Source organism: Hemitrygon akajei, chromosome 5 (assembly GCF_048418815.1).
Source record: "Hemitrygon akajei chromosome 5, sHemAka1.3, whole genome shotgun sequence".
Classification (NCBI taxonomy): Eukaryota; Metazoa; Chordata; class Chondrichthyes; order Myliobatiformes; family Dasyatidae; genus Hemitrygon; species Hemitrygon akajei.
The window spans coordinates 24,018,097-24,042,412 of record NC_133128.1 but is presented as its reverse complement, the minus strand read 5'-3'; the positions used below and the strand labels follow the sequence as shown (position 1 = coordinate 24,042,412).

General features: G+C 42.7%; 1 protein-coding gene across 1 annotated transcript in view; it reads left to right on the top strand.

The window, feature by feature from the left end:
• Positions 1–24,316, top strand: part of c2cd2 (C2 calcium dependent domain containing 2) — a 109,350-nt gene that overhangs the window by 47,255 nt on the left and 37,779 nt on the right. Inside the window, exons 9-11 of the mRNA XM_073045034.1 lie at positions 6,208–6,323; positions 13,431–13,602; positions 19,214–19,327. Coding sequence (XP_072901135.1) covers positions 6,208–6,323; positions 13,431–13,602; positions 19,214–19,327 — 402 coding nt within the window. The remainder of the gene's footprint in view (positions 1–6,207; positions 6,324–13,430; positions 13,603–19,213; positions 19,328–24,316) is intronic.

The following is a 24,316-nucleotide window of genomic DNA, read 5'->3' as shown; positions in this document are numbered from 1 at the left end:
AACCTACTCCTCCGCTTTTTTCTCCAGTCCTGCCGAAGGGTTTTGGCCTGAAATATCGACTGTACTTTTTTCAATAGATGCTGCCTGTCCTGCTGAGTTCTTCCAGCATTTTGTGTGTAATGCCACTCCTCAGCCCACTTCCCTAACTGATTAAGATTCCCTTGTAATCTTTGATACCTCCTTTACTATCAAAGCTCACATAATAATGAGGCAGCCTACAGAGAAAAAGTCATCACCCTGACACAGTGGTGTCAAGAAAACCTCACCCTCAATGTGACAAAAACAAAGGAGCTGGTTGTGGACTACAGGAGGAATGGAGATGGGCTAACCCCTATTGACATCAGTGGGTCTGGGGTTGAGAGGGTAAACTGCTTTAAGTTCCTTGGCATCCATATCACCGAGGATCTCATGTGGTCTGTACACACCAGCTGTGGCAGGGTTTACAGGCCATTACTTCCTACAAGGTGAAACCTAACATCATGAATGGCTGTGATGCTTCACTCCCAGATGAGCTCAGCACCTTCTATGCCTGCTTTGAAAGGGAATAAAACCACATGTGCAAACCCCTGCAACATCTGATGATCCTGTTATCGCTGCATTGGAGGTAATGTCAGGACATCTTTCAGGAGGGTGAACCCTTTGCGAGGCGTCAGGCCCTGACGGTGTACCTGGTAGGGCACCGAAAATCTGTGCCACCCAACTGGTGGGAGTGCTCAATCTCTCACTGCTGCAGTCGGAGAAAACCTGCTTCAAAAGGGCAATAATCTTATCAGTTCCAGGAAGAGCAGAGTGAACTGCCTCAACAACCATCAAACAGTTGCACTCACATCTACTGCAATGAAGTGCTTTGAGAGGTTGGTTATGGCCAGAATCATTTCTTGCCTAATCACGGACCTGGACCCTCTGCAATATGCCTATCGCACAATAGGTCTACAGCGGATGCAATCTCACTGGCTCTCCACTCAGCCTCAGATCACCTGAAGAATTCAGTATCTCCATCAGGCTGCTGTTTATTGATTGCAGCTCTGAGTTCAACACAATCATACCTTCAATTTTAATCAACAAGCTCCTAAACGTGGGCCTCTGTACCTCTCTCTGCAACTGGATGCTTGACTTCCTCACCGGGAGATCATCGACTGTGCGGTTCAGCATAACGTCTCATCCTTGCTGAGGGTCAACACTGACACACGTCAGAGATGTGTGCTTAGCCCAATGCTCTATTCTCTCTACACTCATGACTGCATGGGAAGCACAGCTCAAATGCCATCTGTAAATTTGCCAATAGCACAACTATTGTTGGCAGAATTTCAGATGATGACAAGGAGGCGTTCAGGACTGAGATAGGTCAGCTGGTTGAGTGGTGTCAACATCAGGACAACCAAGGTATTGATTCTAGACTTCAGGAAGGGGAAATCGAGGTAACATGCACCAGTCCTCCGAGGGATCAGCAGTGTAAAGGGTGAGCAGTTTCAAGTACCTGGGCATCAACATCTCTGAAAATCTCTCCTGGGCCCAATATATTGATGTGATTACAAAAGCGATGCTAAAGTGTCTATATTTCATTAGGAGTTAGAGAAGACTTGGTATATCACCAAAGACACAAATTTCTACATGCTCTACAGTGGAGGCTATTCTAATTGGTTGCATCACCATCTGGTATGGAGGGGCCACTGCACAGTATTGGAAAAAGCTGCAGACAGTTGTAAACTCACCAGCCATGTCTACCAAAAGGTCTTCACTTGTATCCTCATCTCTCAAGGAGCCACAACTTTATTCTCAGTAGATACCGAGAAGAAATATGCATTGAAAATCCCACCAGTTTCCTGTGCTTAAGTCAAAAGCATCTGTAAGAGGACCTATTCTCTCCCTAGCCACCATTTTTATAGCTATAAATGGATTTTCCCTTGGGATTTTCCCAAACCTTACCTGCCAAATCCATTTTATAGCTTCTCTTTGCCCTCTTAAGATTATTTCTAATCTTTTTATTAGTCATCAGGGGATTCATTTGATCACGATCTCCTAAACCCAATGTGTGCTTCCTTTTCCTTGACCAGATCCTTAATGTCTTTCGTCAGTCAAGATTCCCTAAACTTGCCAGCTTTACCCTTTGCTTTGACGGGAGTATGCTGCTCCTGGATACTTAAAACCACATTCTTAAAAGTGCCCCACTTGCCATTTATTCCTTTCAAACAGGCTTATCTATTCAACCTCTGCTAGATCCTGTCTAATTCCCCCCAAATTAGCCCTGCTTCTGTTTAGGACCCTGACTTGCGGACCTTTTCCATCACCATCTAAAAACTATGACAACATAGATGGCCAAATGCTCATGGACTGTGCAGTCCAGCTCGCAGATGTTCTCACTGACATTCTTCCTGGAGCAGACTACCAACCCTGCCAGCGTCAAGCCCACTACCATCATCCCAGTGCCCAAGAAGCCAGCCGTATCCTGCTTCAATGACCACCGTCCCGTGGCAATGACCTCAGTAATAATGATTTGCTGCAAAAAGCTGGTCATGAACTGCATTAAATCCTGCCTTCCCGCCCCAATGGACCAAGTCATATTGTCCAAATCAGCCACCAACATTGCCATAGCCTCCATCCTTAAGCCAGTCTGTCCCACCCGGACAATGGTGTTCCTACATCAGAATGTTGTTCATTGACTTCAGGTTTGTTCTCAATACAATCATTCCCTGGAAGCTGGTGTGTAAAACTGTCCATGTTGGGTCTCAGCACCTCCATCTGTAACTCAGTTTTGGACTTTCTGACGAAGAGGCCACAGGAAGTCTGTATTGGCAGCAACATATCTGGTTCCACCAGGGCTCCATGCTTAACCCACTGATGTCACAATGCTTACGCACGACTGCACTGCCAAATCCCATTCTAACCACATCACTAAGTTTGCTGATGACAGAGCAGTGGTTAGCTTTGTCAGAAACAATGATGAAACAGCATACAGGGAGGAGTTAGAGCAGCTTGTGGATGAGTGTAAACACAACTAACTGGGTCTCAGCGTGGACAAGACTAAAGAGATGATTGTGGACCTCAAGGCAGCACAGTCTGAACATTCCCTATTGCAAATCAATGGTTCTCCTTGGAAAGTCGGCATGCACATTGCTGACTATCTCACCTGATCCCTCAACAATACCTCTTTAGCAGCGCCATCACTTCCTGAGAAGGCTGATGCAAGCGAGTGTTCTCCCACCCCCCCCCCCCCACCACACATACACATTCTCACTACAGCTCCAATCTGCTAATTAAATTTGCAGATGATACTACATTGATTGGCCTTATCTCAAGTAATAACGAGGCAGCCTACAGAGAAGAAGTGATCACCCTGACACAGTGGTGTCTAGAAAACAATCTCCCTCAATATCGCAAGAATAAAGAAGCTGATTGTGGACTACAGGAGGAATGGAGACAGGCTCTCACCCCTATTGACATCAATAGATTTGGAGCTGATAGGGTGAACAGCTTCAAGTTTCTTAGTGTACACATCACAGAGGATCTCACTTGATCTGTACATACCAACTGTGTGGTGAAAAAAGCATAACAGTGCCTCTTTCACCTCCGGCGGTTGAAGAAGTTCCACATGAGTCCCCAACTCTTAAGAATTTTCTACAGGGGCATAATTAAGAGCATCCTGACTGGCTGTATCACTGCCTGGTATGGGAACCAAACTTCCCTCAATCGCAGGGCTCTGCAGTGTGTGTTACGGACAGCCCAGTGCATCTGTGGATGTGATTGCTAGACCCTGCAACAAATGGTGAGGACTACAGAAAGCATTGGTGTCTCTCTTTCCCCCCAACTCAGCACATTTATCAGAAGCGCTGCCTTTACAGTGCCCCCAGCATTGTGAAAGACTCCTCTCATCCTTCCACAATCTCTTTGACCTGCTGTCAGGCAGAAGGTACTGCAGCATGATAATCAGAACTGTAAGACTGCCTCTTTCCCCAAGCTGTTAGACTACTTAACACCCTCCTGCTAGCCAACACACACTTACAATACCCTGGGCACTGATCGACTGGTCACTTTTTCATCTTTTATTGCTGCTGTTTCACATATTTATACAATTACTTGTTTTATTGTAATTGCACCAGTAACTTTACATGATCAGTCACCTCACAACCAGTCAATCTTCAGGACATGTCACTCTGGGATTAGTGCTGATATCACTTTGTATCAGTATGTGCTGGATTGTAACTATATATGCTGCGTGTCACTATATGGTTCCTGTTTTGCACCTTTGGCCCCAGAGAAGCGATGTTTCATTTAAGACCATAAGATATAGGAGCAGAATTAGGCCATTTGGCCTTTTGAGTCTACTCCACCATTTGCTGATTGGCTGATCCAATCTTCCCCTCAGCCCCAATCTCCTGCCTTCTCCCTGTATCCCTTTGTGCCCCGACCAGTCAATAATCTATCAACTTCTGCCTTAAATATACATAAAGTCTTAGCCTCCACAGATTCACCACTCTCTGTCTAAAGAAATTCCTCCTCATCTCCATTCTAAAAGGACGCCCCTCTATGCTGAGGTTGTGTCCTCTGGTCTTAGACTCTCCTACCATAGGAAACATCATCTCCACATCCATTCTATGAAAACCTTTCACTGGTCAATAGGTTTCAATGAGGTCACTTCTCATTCTTCTGAATTCCAGTGAATACAGGCCCAGAGCCATCAAACACACTTCATATGGCAAGCCATTCAATCCTGGAATCATATTCGTGAACCTCCTTTGAACCCTCTCCAGTTTCAGCACATTCTTTCTAAGGTAAGGGGCCCAGAACTGCTCACAAAACTCCAAGTGAGGCCTCACCAGTGCTTTACAAAGTCTCAGCATTGCATCCTCGCTTTTATATTCTAGTCCTCTTGAAAAGAATGCTAACATTGCATTTGCCTTCCTCACCAGTCTCAACTCCCAAGTCCCTTTATGCCTCAGTTTTTCTCTCCATTTAGAAAATAATCAACCCATTCATTCCTTCTACCAAAGTGCATGACCATACAGTTCCCCACACAGTATTCCACCTGCCATTTCTTTGCTCATTCTCTTAACCTGTCGAAGTCCTTCTATAGCCTCTCTACTTCCACAAAACTACCTGCTTCTCCACCTATCTTCATATCATCTGCAAACTTTGCAACAAAGCCATCAATTTCATCATCCAAATCATTGGCATGTAACATAAAAGAATCGGTCCTGACACAGACCCCTTAAACATTTTACCTTTCACCCTTAACCTATGACTTCTAGGTCCAGAGTCTCACCCAATTTCAGTGGAAAAAGCCTCCTTACATTTACTCTATCAATTTTGTATATCTCTATATCAACTCTCACCTCATTCTCCTGTGCTTCAGCAAATGAAGTCCTAATCTATTCAACCTTTCCCTATAACTCCAATTTAATGTCCTCTGAATTTGACACAGCTTTGGTCTTATCCAGGAAAATCTAGATTATATCCCACCCCAAGAAAATAAATGTACCATGGGATAGGGTGCCTAATACTATGGAGAAAATGCACTCCAGGCGGGTCTGATGTACCATTGAAACCTCACTTCCCCTTTTACATTTCAGCATCCTTGGGTGAAGGGCATCATTATTCCATCAGTTCTTTAAATATATATTTACATTTAGTATCTGTCCTGTAACTTAGTGATTTATGTTCCTGAACATGCCCGTTTTAACCTCTCCACAATGCTTCATTGTGAGAGAATACTCTATCTTTCTCTTATTTCAAAGTGGCTGAGTTTGTGTTTCCTGCCTTGAAGTTGTCTTTTTCCCCTGAGGTATAGTGGAAAAACTTGTTTTGTATGCCAACCATACAGATTATTTCATTACATCAGTACACTGCGACTGCACTGTCTACCTGGTTTTGGCCTTCTTTATTTCACTGCTTTCCCTTGAGCTTTAAGTGCCACAGTTTTCATCGTTTGTGTAATGTTCACATCCGAGTTGTTTTTTTTTAAACTTCCTCATCCTGTGTCTGTAGCATGCTACATCTCTGAATTTGGTCTTATTTGGTAGGAATACCAAGTTTCATATAAGGGGTGGAAAAGGTAAAAGTTTATAAAAGATCAATAAGTAAAGTTACAGACACATTGCGACCTAATGAATGGTCCCATTTGTAAATTTGGATTATTTTTTTCCATAGTGGATTTTCCTTGCATTTCAAAGGGTTTCTATTTTAACTGTACTTTTTCCATCATTGTTGCAGTCCTTGGTGAGGTGACAGTACCTATAGATCTATTCAAGAAGCAGCCCAGTGGAAGACAAAGGTTTCGCCTGCTAAACACACAGAACGGGAATAGTTCAGGATCCATCACAGCTGAGGTAATAACCATCACAATATTTTACATTCATTCTGAGTTGTGCCTCCCTTGGTTTGTATTATTTTCAAGGATGGGGCTTAGTAGGCTTGAAAATTTGCAACTGATTTTGAGTTTTAGGTTGTAGCTGAAACAGTTTAAAAATTATTTACAGATTTTAAAAAATTGGTAGAAAATGATCAATCTTGATACAAAATAAATGTAATTGCTCCCTGTTCACTTATGACTGTGTGGCCAGATTCTGCTCCAAGTCCATCTACAAGTTTTTAGATGATACCACCATAGTGGGTGGCATCTCAAATAACAATGAGTTGGGAGTACAGGAAGGAGATAGAGAACCTAGTGACATGGTGTCATGACAACAATCTTTCCTCCAATGTCAACAAAACAAAAGAGCTACTCATTGACTTCAGGAATAGGCTCGGTGTACATGTTCCTGCTTACATCAATGGCGCCGGGTCGAGAGCTTCAAGTTCCCAGGAGTCAAAATCATCAATAGCCTGCCCTTGTCAACAACATTGACACTATGCCCAAGAAGGCTTACTAGTACCTCCACTTCCTCAGGAAGCTAATCAGATTCAGCATGTCTTCTTTGACCTTCACCAATCTTTATCAATGCACTACACAGTGCATCCTATCTGGATAAACAGCTTGGTATGGCAACTGCTCTGTATGTGACTGCAAGAAACTGCAGACAGCTGTGGACACAGCTCAGCACATCTTGGAAACCAGCCTCCCCTTCATGGACTGTCTGCACTTCTCGCAGCCTTGATACATCAAAGATCCCACCCACCCCTGAGTTCTCTTTTCTCCTCCCTTTCGTTGGGCAAAGGATACCAAATCCTGAAAGCATGTGTCACCAGCCAGACTCAAGAATAGCGTTTATCCTGTCATAAGACTACGGAACTGTTCCCTAGTATAAGATGGACTCTGAACCTCTGTCTATCTCGTTATGACCTTGCACTGCTCTTTCTCTGTAACTGTTCCAAGTTTATTCTGCATTGTTAGTGTTTACCTTGTACTACTTCAAAGCACAGTTGTAATGAATTGATCCACATGAACGCTATAATAAACATATTTCACTACCTCAGTACATGTGACAATCATTAACCAAGTTACAAAGTCTATTTCAAATTTAACAATGATTTATTTATACATACCAGTACACTAATTGGGAAAGTAATTGGCTGATCAGGGATATAAAGGAGAATGAGTAATTTGTTGCTGAGACTGATACAGGGAAACACAGTGTAGGAACAATGAACAAAGCATCTAGCCCCCGTCTTCATGTCAATCAAGCCACAGATTGCTTAGCACATGAGAGACACACAATTTGGCTATCTATTGCCAGTTTCTATCTATGTCGTAAAGCACATCAGTTTTGCAGCCATGTCCTCACTCTGTGCTAACCATTGTGTATTCCCATTATTCTCTATGAACCTTTCCAAATCTTCAACCTTCTCATTTCATCATTCAGATTCCTCACTTCCCTCAATCTTTGTACCTTCCAGAAAAAAAACCATTTTAAAATGACAGCTTAAGATTATACTGTCAATTCGTAGTGTATCAACCACCTTTCTCTTGAGTATGTAAACTATGGGTCAAGGTTTCATTGTTTATTTTAAATGTACACTTAACTTAGTAAACCAACTCCAGAGGCTGTGTTACAGGTTTAGATATCTTCATACCCTTACTCAACATCTCAGTATCACTGTGACACTCCCTTGTCATTATTACTACTCTGTGCTTACTTTCAATTAAGCAATCTTACCTTTAAAATTAAACTGTAGCTGCATTCAATGCCCTCATTAGGTCAAAATGAGGATCAAGTTTAATATCACTGGCGTACATTGTGAAATTTGTTTTGCTGCATTACATTGCATTACATTATAATGAAAAACTAAATTACAATAAGTATACATATATATATATATAATTAGTTGTGCAAAAAGAGGAAAGCAGTGACATACTGTTCATGAGTGCACTGACCATTCAGAAATCTGATGGTAGAGTTAATTTGCACTACCTGTACAGCTCATGAATGCAAATATCTAATCAGCCAATCATGTGGCAGCAACTCAGTAAATAAAAACATGCAGATATGGTCACTTGCTGTTCACACTCTACATCAGAATGGGGAGGAGCTATGATCTAAGTGACTTTGACAGTAGAATGATTGTTGGTGCCATGTGGGGTGGTTTCAGCATCTCAAACTGCTGATCTCCTTGGGCTTTCACAAACAGTCTCTAGAGTTTGTAGAGAATGGATGTATCTTTTTTTTTTAAAACACAAAACAAACAAACATCCACTGAATGGCAGTTCTACAGGTGAGAACTCCTTGTTATTGAGAAAGGTCATAGGAGAATGGCCAGACTGGTTTGAGCTGACAGGAAGGTGACAGTAACTCAAGTAACCATGGATTACAGCGGTGTTCAGCATCTCTGAATACACAACATGTTGAACCTTGAAGAGGATGAGTTACAGCAGCAGAAGACCACGAACGTACACTGAGTGTATGCCTTTTCCATAATATCTATGTTCTTTGAATTTGTTTTATGTGATGCTGCTCACTGTTTAAATCCCACCCCTTTTAAAACCAAATTAGGTATGTTGAAGGGAAGCAATGAAGATTTAGGATTTGGTAGTGGAAACCTTTTATTGGTATTTGCAGTACCTTAAGGATTAACAACTTGCTTGGGTTTTATAAATCATGATTAGCTCTACTACTAATCTGTGTTAATGTTGTAGGCCGTCCATTTATGAATTTAACCTGCTAGGATAATTTAAAGATTCAAAGTACACTTATTAAAGTATGTATGCAGTATAGGTCAAATATGATGATACAATATAGCGTTAGTGGTAAGACTCTTGGCAGTGTGGAGGATCAGAGGGATCTTGGGGTCCAAGTCTGTAGGACACTCAAAGCTGCTACGCAGGTTGACTCTCTGGTTAAGAAGGCATATGGTGCATTGGCTTTCATCAATCGTGGGATTAAGTTTAAGAGCCGAGAGGTAATGCTGCAGCTATATAGGACCCTGGTCAGACCCCACTTGAAGTACTGTGCTCAATTTTGTTTGCCTCACTATAGGAAGGATGTGGAAACCATAGAAAAGGTGCAGAGGAGATTTACAAGGATGTTGCCTGGATTGGGGAGTATTCCTTATAAGAATAGGTTGAGTGAACTCGGCCTTTTCTCATTGGAGCGACAGAGGATGAGAGGTGACCTGATAGAGGTGTATAAGATGATGAGAGGCATTGGATTGTGTGGATAGTCAGAGGCTTTTTCCTAGGGCTGAAATGGCTAGCACGAGAGGGCATAGTTTTAAGGTGCTTGGAAGTAGGTATAGAGGAGATGTCAGGGGTAAGTTGTTTTTTTTTTAAAACGCAGAGAGTGGTGAGTGCGTGGAATGGGCTGCCGGCAGCGGTGGTGGAGGCGGAAACGATAGGGTCTTTTAAGAGACTCCTGGTTGGGTATATAGTGCTTAGAAAAATAGAGGGCCATGGGTAAGCCTAGGTAGTTCTAAGGTAAGGACATGTTCGGCACAGCTTTGTGGGCCAAAGGGTCTGTATTGTGCTGTAGGTTTTCTGTGTTTCTAGTGTACACCCCTGAGGTCTGTCTTCCCACAGACTCCCATGGAACAAAGAATCACCATGGAACCTGTACAAAAAAACAAAGACCCAGTGCACAAAAAGAAACAAATCGTGCAAACGGCAAAGAACGAGTGAAAAGCAGAATATAAAATATTAAACCACAAAGTCATTGAAACAGTGTGGGACTCTTCAATTTAGTGTTGTTGGACATTGACTGCAGGCTGCATTCCCAGTCCTCCCTGATCAAAATTGCACAAAACAGCAATTTTAAAAAAAGGTGTATCCAGAAATTTATCAAAACGTCAGTACAGGTCCAATCCACAAATCTTGCCCAAGACCCAAAATTCTGGCTCCTTCCTCTAGCAGCAGCGAGTAAGAGAGGGAGAGAGACCAGTTAAACGGTCGAATGAGAGGTTGGAATGAAGTGTTGCAACTGCCAAGTTCTATGTTTTCATTCCAATTCTGATGAGTAACATTTCCACTTTACCCTTCTGCCTCCACATAGAGATAATTCAAGGCATTCAGTTTGCCAACCTCCAGAAAATGCTGGAGGGACTCAGCGGATCAGGCAGCATCTATGGAGAGGAATAAACTGGACATTTCAGGCTGAGACCCTTCACCAGGATGAATTTCTCGACCTGCAACACTCAGTTTACTCCTCTCCGCAGATGCTGCCTGACCTGCTGAGTTCCTCCTGCATTTTGTGTGCATTGCTCTGGATTTCCAGCATCTACAGAATCTCTTGTGTTTGTCATTTGCTAACCTGGTGGTGTCCAGAAAAAACTGGAATCAAGTGAAGTTTATTGTCATTTAACGACATAAGGTACATGTACCGGTATATAGTGTATAATGTATATAGAAATCTAGCATATATATATAGAAATGGGACAACATTTCTTCGAATTGAATTGACTATTTCTTACATCCTTCACATACATGAAGAGTAAAAATCTTTACGTTATGTCTCCACCTAAATGTGTAATGTGCAATCATAGTAATTTATAATAAATAGAACAGTCAGTGTAATATTGAGTACACTCAAGTCGGCGTGAGTTAATCAGTCTGGTGGCCTGGTGGAAGAAGCTGTCCCGGAACCTGTTGGTCCAGGCTTTTATTCTGTGGTACTGCTTCCCAGATGGTAGCAGCTGGAATAGATTGTGGTTGGGGTGACTTGGGTCCCCAATGATCCTATGGGCCCTTTTTATACACTTGTCCTTGTAAATGCCCTGAATCATGGGAAGTTCACAACTACAGATGTACTGGGCTGTTCGCACCACTCTCTACAGAGTCCTGCGATTAAGGGAGGCTCAGTTTCCATACCAGGCAGTGATGCAGCCAGTCAGGATACTCTCAATGGTGCCCCTGTAGAAAGTTCTTAGGATTTGAGGGCACATACCAAACTTCCTCAACTGTCTGAGGTGAAAGAGATGCTGTTGTGCCTTTTTCACCACACAGCTGGTGTGTACAGACCGCGTAAGGTCCTCGGTGATGTGGATGCTGAGGAACTCGAAGCTGTTTACCCTCTCAACCCCAGATCCACTGATGTCAATAGGGTTAGCCCATCTCCATTCCTCCTGTAATCCACAACCAGCCCCTTTGTTTTTGCGACATCGAGGGAGAGGTTGTTTTCTTGAACCAGGGTGTAAAGCACATAACATGCATAACACACAAAACTTATGAAGGCAAGGATACAATCTACAGATGAATCACACACCAATAACAAACTAAAGTGCATTAATATTATACTGTAAGGTATGGAACAGATTAACCATTGACACTTCAAATATGATGGGCGTTCAGAAGCCTAATGGCCTGGGGGATGATTAGGCTTGGAAAGACGAATGTGGTTTGCTACTCAGAGCATATCCAATTTAATTTTGACTTTTTCAGAGAACATGCACAATGAGGCTTGTTCACTGAGTACATAGAACACTACAGCACAGTACAGGCCTGTTGGCCCACGATGGATTAACGACATTTTAACCTAAGATTGATCTAACTCTTTCCTCCGACATAGCTCTCCATGTATTTGGGAACTACTGGAAATTAACTTTAAACAGAGCAAAAATTTAGATGGATACTCTACACTCAGTAACCACTTTATTAGTACCTCCTGTACCTACTAAAGTGGCCACTAAGTGTATGCTCATGGTCTTCTGCTGCTGTAGCCCAACCACTTCAAGGTTTGACATGTTGTGCATACAGAGATGCACTTCTGCACACTACTGCTGTAATGCATACTTATTTTGTTACTGTCGCCTTCCTGTTTATTGAAGGAGTCTGGCCATTCTCTGACCTCTCTCATTAATAAGATGTTTTCACCCACAGGACTACCACTCACTGGATGTTTTTGTTTTTCACACCATTCTGTGTATACTCTAGAGACTGGGAATCCCAGGATATTCAGCTGTTCAGAGATATTCAAACCTCCCCATCTGGCACCAACAGTCATCCCACAGTCAAGGTCACTAGAATCACATTTCTTTCCATTCTGATGTTTGGTATGAACATCAGCTGAACCTTATGACCATGTCTGCATGCTTTCATGCATTGAGTTGCTGCCACATAATTGGCTGCTTAGATACAGTGGATTCTGGTTAATTGGGGCAGACGCTTATTTGGGACAACTCTAAAAGAACAAAGACAAATTGAGAAAATGGCCAGAATTCCCTTCATTTATTTGGGACACGATGCCTAGCATCAGTCTCCTGCACATTGTGTGGCATTTAAACACTAAGCACTGCTTAGAGCAAACAGTTTCTAATTAGCATCACTTGCTTGTGTTTGTGTTCAAAAAGCAGTGATTTTTGTCATTGATAGTTGGCGATTAATAAGCAATAAGACAATTCAGAACTGTTTCGCTCACTGCAGTTTCAAGCATTCAGGTTTGAATATTCCAGAAACAACAAGGAGTGCAAACGAAACGATTTCACTACTTCAATAAGTTAGGAGCTACGAAGAATGTTAAGCTATCAACAATCATCTTGAATTTTGCAATGAAAGTGAAGATTTGGAGGATACAGTTGTTGAAAGCATTGTTTGAAGACAGTCTAGGTGTGTCCACTGATTTTGTTCATTTTATAGTCAATCAAAAGAACATGACAGTGTACACTGGATTAATTCCTCCAACAATAACTATTAGGAACTAATACACAATTGCACAGGTAGTAGTTTTGGTAGTGTACTACTTTGTTCTGTATTTCATTTAAATCCTCTAATTATCACTCGGGTAGTTGGTCTTGTTCATATATTTGTAACAATTTGATGAAACTTCAGCTAATTGGGACAGCCACTTAATTGGACCAAAATGTACTGTTCCCCATGTGTCCCAATTTACCAGAATCCACTTCATTTGCATCAATGAGCAGATATCCATTTTATTAAGTTGCCACTGAGTGTGTACTCAGTGTTGAGTCCCTGTATCTCAGTCTCACACTATCTGCTTTGGTGACATTTGATCGCTTTTGGTTTACAATGGAAAAGTCCAAGAGTGTGAACCATGGTCCTGATCTCATTACAGTTCAGTTATATGGAACCTAACGAAATGAAATCTCGACTATCTCCCACTCTGCTTCCGGCAAAGAAAGTAGAGAAGGATCGAACAGTCATGCCTTGCGGCACTGTTGTTACCACGGTAACTGCTGTTAAGACCAAGCCTCGAACAGATGGGAAGCCTTCTATGTCGCCTGCAGGTAATGAAAGGGTTAATAATATTGGCGATTACTTTTCTTTTAAAAAATACACACATCGTGACCAGCTTCCAAAACTCAACTGTACTGGGACTAAAATTAATTAGTTAGGTATCTATTTCATCAGGAGTCAAAAATGGAGTGGTGTGATGGAATAAGAAAGCAAGCTGCTGGAAGAAATCAGCAGGTCAGGCGGCATCCGTGGAGGGAAATGGACAGTTGAAGTTTTCCTGAGGTTCTCCATCTGGGCTAAAAGAGTAGAAGGGATAAAGCCAGTATCTAATGCTGTGCAAAAGTCTTGCCGGGGGGGGGGGGGGGGGGAGGTGTGTGTGTGTGTGTGTAATATATATATAAAATATAACTAGAGTGCCCGAGAAGTTTGCGCAGTGCTGTATTTGTCATTGTGGCAGAGTGAGAGTTTGTAAATCTGGCTGGAGCAAAGGAGGTTTGGAACAGCAAAGGTGGAGCGCTGTGGGAGGGGTGTGGGACATGTGGTAGAAAGAGTGCCAGGAGCAGTGGGGTAGTGTGGGTGCAGACACACCCAATCCTGAAACACCACAGTAACTGCTGTTAAGACCACAATTGATTCCGACAATTGATTTACTGAGCATTACAAAATGTCTCTCTGGTACTTCCAGCTCCCTCCTCTCTCCCTTCTCTTTTCCCAACCATGATTCCCCTCTCACCCCCGTCCCACTCTCATGTCAGAATCAGGTTTATCATCACTCACGTGTTATGAATTTGTTTTTTGCAGCAGCAGTACAGTGCAACAGAAAATTATTAAAGTAATGCGCAAAAGTGTTAGGCTCCCTAACTTTTATTTATATATATCTCTGAAACTTTTGCACAGTGCTGTAAAGAGGTGAAAGAAAGTGCTGGAACAAACATTGAAAAGTGGATCCAGGTGAGGATGGGTGGTAGGCAGATGGGAGGGGGAAGAATGGAAATAATGATGGAGGCTGGGGCGTGAAAGGTGGAGGCACTGTGTCTGTAGTTTGGGAAACAGCTCCAGTCACTAAAAACAGTGAGAGTTGGATGGAAAATTAAAATGTCAGGCAAATGGGAGACTTTTCCACTGAGGTTGGGTGAGTCTAGAACTAGAGGTCATAGGTTTAGGTGAAGGGTGAAATATTTAAGGTGAACCTCAGTGCTGACAACTTCACTCGGAGGGCACTGAGAGTGTGGATGCAGGTTTGATTTCAATATGTAAAAAATTTGTACAAGTACATGGATGGGAGGGGGATGGAAGACGATAGTTCAGGTATAGGTCAGTAGGACTATGCAGAATAACCGTTCGGCACAGACTAGATGAGTTAAAGGGCCTGTTTCTGTACTAGACACTAGAAAACTACAGCTCAGTACAGGCCCTTCAGCCCTCGATATTGTGCCGACCCATATATTCCTTAAAGAAGTACTAATCCCACACTACCCAGTAACCCTCTATTTTTCTTTCATCCATGTGCCTGTCCAAGAGGCTCTTAAATACCCCTAATGTTTTAGCCTCCAACACCATCCCTGGCAAGTCATTCCAGGCACCCACAACCATCTGTGTGTAAAAAAAAAGAAAGAAAGAAAAAAAAACTTACCCCTGATGTCTCCCTTAAACTTCCCTCCCTTAACTTTGTACATATGCCCTCTTGTGTTTGCTATTCATGCCCTGGGAAACAGGTGCTGGCTATCCACCCTGTCTGTGCCTCTCATAATCTTGTAGACCTCTCTCAAGTCCCCTCTCATCCTTCTATGCTTCAAAGAGAAAAGTCCCAGCTCTACTAACCTTACCTCAAAAGACTTGTTTTCCAATCCAGGCAACATCCTGGTAACTCTCCTCCGCACCCTCTCCATAGCTTCCACATCCTTCCTATAATGAGGTGACCAGAACTAAGCACAATACTCTAAGTGCGGTCTCACCAGAGATTTGTAGAGTTGCAACATAACCTCTCTACTCTTAAACTCAATCCCCCTGTTAATGAAGCCTAGCATCCCATAGGCCTTCTTAACTACCCTATCAACCTGCGCAACGACCTTGAGGGATGTCTGGATTTGAACCCCAAGGTCCCTCTGTTCATCCATACTCTTAAATAACCAACCATTAACCCTGTACTCTGGTTTGTCCTTCCAAAATGCATCACCTCACACTTATCCAGATTGAACTCCATCTGCCACTTTTCTGCCCAACTCTGCATCCTGTCTATATCCTCTTGTAACCTTTGACAACCTACAGCTCCATCCACAACTCCTCCAATCTTCATGACATCCGCAAACTTACTCGCACATCTTTCTTCCTCTTCATCCAAGTCATTTATAAAACTCACAAAGAGCAGTGATCCCAGGACAGATCCTTGCGGCACTCCACTAGTCACCGACCTCCAGGCAGAATACTTTACTTCCACTACTACTCTCTGCTTTCTTCCTGTAAGCCAATTTTTTATCCAAACAGCCAAGTTTCCACTGATCCCATGCCCCATGACTTACTGGATGAGTCTCTCGTGGGGGACCTTGTCAAATGCCTTGCTAAAATCCATGTAGACCACATCTACCACCCTAACCTCATCAATTTCTTTTGTTACCTCTTCAAAAAACTCAATTAGGCTCGTGAGGCATGACCTTCCCTTCACAAAGCCACGTTGACAATCCTTGAGTGGACTGTACTTCTCCAAATGCTTGTAGATCCTATACTTAAGAATCCTTTCCAATAGTTTGCAGACCACCGACATAAGACTCACCAGTCTATAGTTCCCAGGATTTTCCCTATTGCCTTTTTTTTTTAAACAAGGGAACTACATTTGCCATTCTCCGATCCTCCGGCACCTCCCCTGCAGCCAAAGAAGATTCAAAGATCATATGTTCCCTCACTTCCACAGCAACCTGGCGTATATCACATCCGACCCTAGGGACTTATCAATCTTGATGTTTTTAAGAAGATCCAACACTTCTTCCTTCTTCTTCTCCACATTGTCCAGCACACAGGCCTGTTCTATTTCGACCTCACCCTGATCAAGGTCCTTTTTACTTGTGAATACTGAAGTAAAGTATTCATTTAGAACCTCCCCAACCTCCTCTGCCTCCAGGCACATGTTGCCTTCTTTATCCTTTAGCAGCCCCACCTTCATTCTTGTCATCCTTCTGTTCTTCACATACGCATAGACCGCCTTGGGGTTCTACATGCCAAGGCCTTCTCATGCCCCCTTCGAGCTCTCCTAAATCCTTTCTTAAGCTCCTTCCTGGCTACCCTATATTTCTCATGAACCCCACCTGCTTCTTTAATCTAATATATGCTTCCTTTTCCTCTTGACGAGTTGCCTCATGTGTTTCGTCAGCCACTGTTCCCTTTTCCTATCATTTTTCCTTGTCTCAGTGGGACAAACCTATCGTGAACCCAGCACGTGATCCCTAAGCTTCCTCCACATTACTTCTGTGCTTTCACCCTTGAACATCTGTTTCCAATTTACTCTCGTTAGTTCCTGCCTCATCCCTTCATAGTTAGCCCTTCCCCAGTTAAGCACTTTCCCATTTTGTCTGTTTTTATTCTTTATCATAGCTATGCTGAAGCTAAGGGAGTTGTGGTCACTCTCACCAAAATGCTTCCCCATCAGGAGGTCTGCCACCTGACCAAGTTTATTACCCAGAACTAGATCCAGTATGGCCTCTGCTCTCGTCAGCCAGACCATATACTGTGTCAGGAATCCTTTTTGAACACACCTGACAAATTCAGCCCCATCTATCCCCCTTGCAGTCAGGAGATACCAATCAGTACGAGGGAAGTTGAAATTACCCATAACTACAACCCTGTATTTCCTGCACCATTCTAAAATCTGCCTGCTTATCTGCTCCTCGGTGTCCCAAGGGCTATTTGGGGACCTATAGACTACTCCCAGCACAGGGATTGATCCCTTCCTATTTCTGACTTCCACCCACACCGACTTGGTGGACACTCCCTCTGCGGCATCCTCCCTTTCTATAGCCATGATACTATCCCTGACCAGTAATGCTACTCCCTCCCCCCCCCTTTTCTACCTCCCATCCTATTCCTTTTAAAACACCTAATCCCCGGTACCTGCATCAGCCAATCCTGCCCTTCCTCTAGCCAAGTTTCAGTAACGGCCACTACATTATAGTACCACGTACTGATCCATGCTCTTAAGTTCATCCCCTATATTCCTAATACTCCTAGCATTGAAATAGACACATTTCAACCCCTTTAACTGGCTACCTTTGTGTTTTGTCCCCGCCTGACCTTCCTCACCAACTCAGAACACACAACATCATGTCCTTGTCCTTCTACCCTAATCTCTGCACTCACATTCTGATTTCCACCCCCCTTCCAAACTAGTTTAAACCCTCCCCAACAGCTCTACTGTAGTGTTCTACGATTCTATGACTGTAAATGGATGTTCAGTCACAGTTACACACTGTTAGGAGGAATCCTACAAAGGAATTGGTAGTTTGAGTTTGGGTGCTGCAGTGGGGAGAGAGCCACATTGTGAGCACAGAATGGACTGCATGGAGTTGGCGGAAGTGCAAGAGAGTTGCCGATTCTCCTGGATCATCTGTTTGAGTCCCTGGCTGGTGGGAAGGCAAAAGGTAAAAAGGCAGGTGAAATCTCACCTCTGGTTGCAAGAGGAGTGATAACAGTGGAGACAGAAAAATGAACAGGGAGAGCTATCATTTTCGAATACCAGGACATGAGGGAAAGGAAGCTGTTTGGTTGTGGCATCCCGTTGAAGACAATGGAAGATATTCATTGAATGTGGCAGGCGAGGGAGTAGGGGAACTTGTAGACCATAAGGCAAAGGAGCAGAATTAGTCCATTTGACCCATTGGGGCTGCTCCCCCACTCCCATCATGGCCAATTTATTATCACTCTCAACCCCATTTTCCTGCCTTCTCCCTTTAACCTTTGACACCCTTGCTAATTGAGAACCTATTAACCTCCACTTTGAATGTACTCAATGACTTGTCCACCACAGGTGTCTTTTGCAATGAATTCCACAGATTCACCACCCTCTGGCTAAATTCCTCCTCATCTGTTCTAAAGGGACATCTTTTGATTCTGAGGCTGTGCCCTCTACCCCTGGACTCATTGACTTTCGGAAACATCCCCATTATGTCCACTCTGTCTGATATGAAATTCCTCCCCCTTCCCCTCATTCTTCAGAATTGCTGGAAGTGGACAGAGGTAGAGAGTACTGTGATTTGCAGTGGAAACCACAGCTACTGAAACAGGATTCCAAGCATGATATTAAGCTCTTCTTCTGCCTTTGTCTCTATGCCTATTTGATAAGTATTCACCCAGGCTGTGGACACTTCCTTCTGATTTCAGAGTTCCTGCCTCTTCTGATTTCCTATACAGTTTAAATCAGTATGATGCTAACACTGACGTGCAATGACCACTCAATTCTTCCATTGACATTACTTAACCTACTCTCCTGTAAACTTTCTGCACCTCACCCCAACGTTGTCATCAAACCTGCTGTCAAGCAGAAGAATTGTTTGGGTAACTGGTCCCTTCTGTGCAGTTACATTCCCACATTGTAAATAGGGCCATTTTAGGATTTCAATGCCAGAGGCAGCTTCCTAATAATGACTGACTTTGAACTTTTCTCTTTAATAACAGACACCCCTGTAAAGTCCTCCACAGACGTGAAAGATGCAGACGAGGAATCCTTGGCGCAGGGGAGCTCTGAGCAGGGTGTACCTGTGAGCAAACTCCTGTCATCATCTGATACAGGTACAAACTGTCTATTGGCATTTGCAGTGGGGTTCGTGTTTTACAATATCATCCATGTTTGATCATACAGAGGGTCTCATTGGTTATAATGAATTTTATTAGGTGGGATTGTATCTGAGGGTATGAATACTGTTTTGTTATTTTATGTACGATATTGGTACCAAGCACCCTTGGGTCCAGTACAGTAGAATTAGAAAAAAGTAACTGCTTCCCTGCACTTTGTATTAACCTTGTACTAGGCATGCCTGGGGCACAGTGATTTAACCAAATATGGTTACCAAATTGGCTAGCAATAAGAAGCAAGCTTCTCTGATTAAATTACTTTGTTTCATGCAAGATAGACACTTTATATTATCTGACTCTACGACTTCCAGAACCACTATAAATGATACACAAGCACTGCTTTTGTAAAGATTCAAAAGCCCTTTAACTTAGAGCTCTTTGTACAGAATCGTTGTAGAGTACAACCCTGCAGATTTTGCATTTAAACAAGAAGCACCAACGTGAATGCAGGGGAAAGCAGTAAGAATGGCAATGGTCTAAAGGATATGCATCATAGTTCCAGAAAAGCTTAAGCCTAGATGGCGTAATCATTGTTAAGTGCAGTGTCGTGCGACGTGGCCTGTCATGGTCCCATGACCGTGATTGGTCATGGCAAATTTTTCTACAGAAGTGGTTCTCCATTGTCTTCTTCTGGACAGTGTCTTTACAAGACAGGTGACCCTAGCCATCATCAATACTCTTCCAGAGATTGTGAGTGGTCACATAACCAGGACTTGTAATATGCACCAGCTACTCATACGACCATCCACCATCTGCTTCCATGGCTTCACATGACCCTGATCGGGCTGTTGGCCGGGGGGTGGTGGTGGTGGTGGTGGTGAGAGTTGCTAAGCAGATGCTACACTTGCCAGGTGTGGTATTGAACAATGGTGATAGACAAAATTGGTTTCAAATTCAAACTATAGTCATGAGGGATAACATGTACCTTAATCCTCTCCTTCAGGCAATGAACATTCCAAATGTTTACTGTTTTCAGAAAGGAAAAAAATCCAATTCTAAATGTTCTCAGCACACTGTTCTGACATGTTATCATTGTTCCACTTGATCCTGTTGTTTTCTTTTTGATCTCAAACTGCTCGTATAATAGTTTTGACTTCACTTTCATTCTGGCAAGAAGAGTAAAACCTGTTACTGTTGTCACTGCCTGGTTGTCCTGTAGCTTTCACAGGCCAGGTTAACCATAAATGATCATTGCTTCACAACATTGAATCACAGTGTATTTAATTTGGCTTTTTTTGGACACTAATCAATAGAAAAATACTCTTTCACGTCAAAGTAAAAACAGATCTCTACAAAGTGATCTAAATTAATTACAAATTACAAATATAAAACACAAAGTAATTTATTGGACAAGTATTCACCCCCTTCAAGTCAGTATTTAGTAGATAAACCTTTGGTGGCAATTACAGCCTTGATTCTGTGTGGATAAGACTCGGATCAGCTTTGCACATCTAGACACTGCAATTTTTTCCCCATTCTTCTTCACCAAACCGCTCTAGCTCTGTCAGATTGCATGGGGATTGTGAGTGAACGGCCCTTTTCAAGTCTAGCCACAAATTCTCAGTTGGATTGAGGTCTGGACTCTGACTTGGCCACTCCAGGACATTAACTTTGTTGGTTTTAAGACATTGCCTGTGTAGCTTTGGCTTAATGCTTGGGGTCGTTGTCTTGCTGGAAAACAAATCTTCTCCCAAGTCACAGTTCTCTTGCAGACTGCATCAGGTTTTCCTCCAGGATTTCCCTGTACTTTCCTGCATTCATTTTACGTTCTACCTTCACAAGCCTTCCAGGGCCTGCTACAGTGAAACATCCCCACAGCATGATGCAGCCACCACTATGTTTGGCTTATGCCATAGCATTTAGTCTGATGGCCAAAAAGCTCAATTTTGATTTTATCAGACCATAGAACCTTCTTCCAGCTGACCTCAGAGCCTCCCACATGCCTTCTGGCAAACTCTAGCTGAGATTTCTTGTGAGTCTTTTTTCCCCAACAGTGGCTTTTCTCTTTGCTACTCTCTCAAAGCTGAGACTGGTGATGCACCCAGGTAACAGTTGTTGGATATGCAGTCTCTCCCATCTCAACAACTGAAACTTGTAACTCCTCCAGAGTTGTCCTAAGTCTCTCAGTGGCCTCACTCACAAGTCCCCTTCTTGCAGTTTTTGAGGACGGCCTGCTCTATGTAGATTTACAGCTGTGCCATATTCTTTCCAGTTCTTAAATATTGACTTAACTGTATTCAGAGATATTCAGTGACTTGAAAATTTTTATGTATCTATCCCCTGACATGTGGTTTTTAAATAGTCTTTTCGCAGAGTTGCTTGGAGTGTTCTTTTGTCTTCAAGGTGTAGTTTTACTCAGGATACTGACTCACCAGCAGTTGGACAGGTGTATTTTTACTACAGTCAATTGAAACACCTTGACTGCACACAGGTGATCTCCATTTAACTAATTATGTGACTGCTAAAACTAATTGCCCGCACCAGTGATGATTTGGTGTGTTATACTAAAGGGGGTGAATACTTGTGCAAACAATTATTTTGTGTTTTATATCTGTAATTAATTTAGATCACTTTGTAGAGATCTGTTTTCACATTGATTTGTAAGAGTCTTTTTCTGCTGATCAATATAAAATCAAAAAAGCCAAATTAGATTCACTGTGATTCAATGTTGTAAAACAATAAAGCATGAAAACTTCCAAAGGGGGGTGAATACTTTTTCTACGCACTGTAAGTATTACAAGTAGAGAGCAAGAAATATTGTTTCATTGTCCATCCAAAATCTGATGGATATGGGGAAAAGACTGTTCCTAAGACAATAAGATATAGGAGCAGAATTAGGCTATTTAGACCATCGAGTCTGTTCCGCCATTCAACATTGGCTGAATCTTTTTCCCCTCCTCAGCCCCACTCCCTGGTCTTCCCTCTGTAACTGTTGATGCTGTGTCCAATCAAGAACCTATCAATTTCCGCTTTAAATACACCCAATGACCTGACCCTGACCACAGGTGCCTGTGGCAACAAGTTCCTCAAATTCACCACCCACTGTCTAAAGAAATTTCTCCACATCACTGTTTTAAATAGACATCTGTTCATTCCTAGGCTGTGCCCTCTTGTCTTAGACTCCCCCACCACGGAAAACATCCTTTCCACATCTACTCTTTCAAGGCCTTTCAGCATTCAAAAGGTTTCAGTGAGATCCTACGACATCCTTCTAAATTCCCGCGAGTATAGACCCAGAATCATCAAACGTTCCTTGTATGATAACCCTTTCATTCCTGGAATAATCCTTGGAAACCTCCTCTGAACCTTCTTCAATGCCAGCACATCTTTTCTTAAATGAGGAGTCCAAAACTGTTCACAATACTCAAGGTGAGGCCTCACCAGTGCCTTGTAAAGCCTCAGTATCACATCCCTGCTCTTGTATTCTAGACCTCTTGAAACGAATGCTAACATTGCATTTGCCTTCCTCGCCACTGACTCAACCTGCAAGTTAACCTTTAGGCTGTTCTGCACAAGTCCCTTTGCATCTCAGATTTTTGGACTTTCTGTTTAGAAAATAGTCTGCACACTTATTTCTACTACCAAAGTACATGACCACACATTTTCCAACATTGTATTTCATTTGTCACTTTCTTGCCCTTTCTCCTAATCTACCTGAGGCCTTCTGTAGCCTGCCTGTTTCCTCAACACTACCTGCCCCTCCACCAGCTTCGTATCATCTGCAAGCTTGGCAACAAAGCCATCTATTCCGTCTAAATCATTTATATACAGCACAGAAAAAGCAGTCCCAACACCATCCCCTGCGGAACACCATTAGACATTGGCAGCCAACCAGAAAATGATCCTTTTATTCCCACTCTCTGCCTCCTACCAATCAGCCAATGCTCTAACTGTGCTAATAACTTTCCTATAATACCATGGACTCTTAACTTGGTAAACAGCCTCTTGTGTGTGGCACCTTGTCAAAGGCCTACTGAGAGTCCAAATGCACTACATCCACTGCATCCTCTTCTTTCCTACTTGTAATCTCCTCAAAGAATTCCATCAGATTTGTCAGGCAGGATTTTTCCTTGCTAACTTTGTCCTGTCTTGTCCTGTGTTACCAAAAAGTCCACAACCTCTTCCTTAACAATTGATTCCAACATCTTCCTAACCACGTGAAGTCAAGCTAACTGGTCTATAATTTACTTTCTGCTGCCTTCCTCCTTTCTTAGAGTGGAGTGCCATTTGCAATTTTCCAGTCCTCTGGCATAATGCCAGAGTCCAGTGATTTTTTGAAAGATCATCTCTAATTCCTTCACAATCTCTATCACTGCCTCTTTCCAAACACTAGGGCGCAGTTCATCTGGTCCAGGTGACTTATGTACCCTTGGGCCTTTCAGCATTTTGAACACCTTCTTCCTTGTAATAGTAACTACACTCACTTCTCTTCCGTTACACCCTTCAACATCTGGCACACTGCTGGTGTCTTCAACAGTGAAGGCTGATGTAAAATACCCATTTAGTTCATCTGCCATCTCCTGTCCCCCATTATTATTTCTCCAGCCTCATTTTCTATCGGTCCTATATCCACTCTCATTTCTTAGTTTTTTTTTTAACATACTTGTAAAAGCTTTTACTCTCCACTTTGATACTGTTTGCTAGCTTGCTTTCACATTTCATCTTTTCCCTCCTAATGGATTCTATTACTTTCTCTCTGTAGATTTTTAAAAGCTTCCCGATCCTCTATCTTCCCACTTATTTTTGCTTTGTTGTATGTCCTCTTTAGATTTGACTTCTCTTGTCAGCCACAGTTGTACTATTCTGCTATTTGAGTATTTCTTTATTTTTGGAATACACCTACCCTGCACCTTCCTCATCTTTCCCAGAAAATCACGCCATTGCTGCTTTGCTGATATCCCTGCCAGCAGCTCCTTCCATTTTACT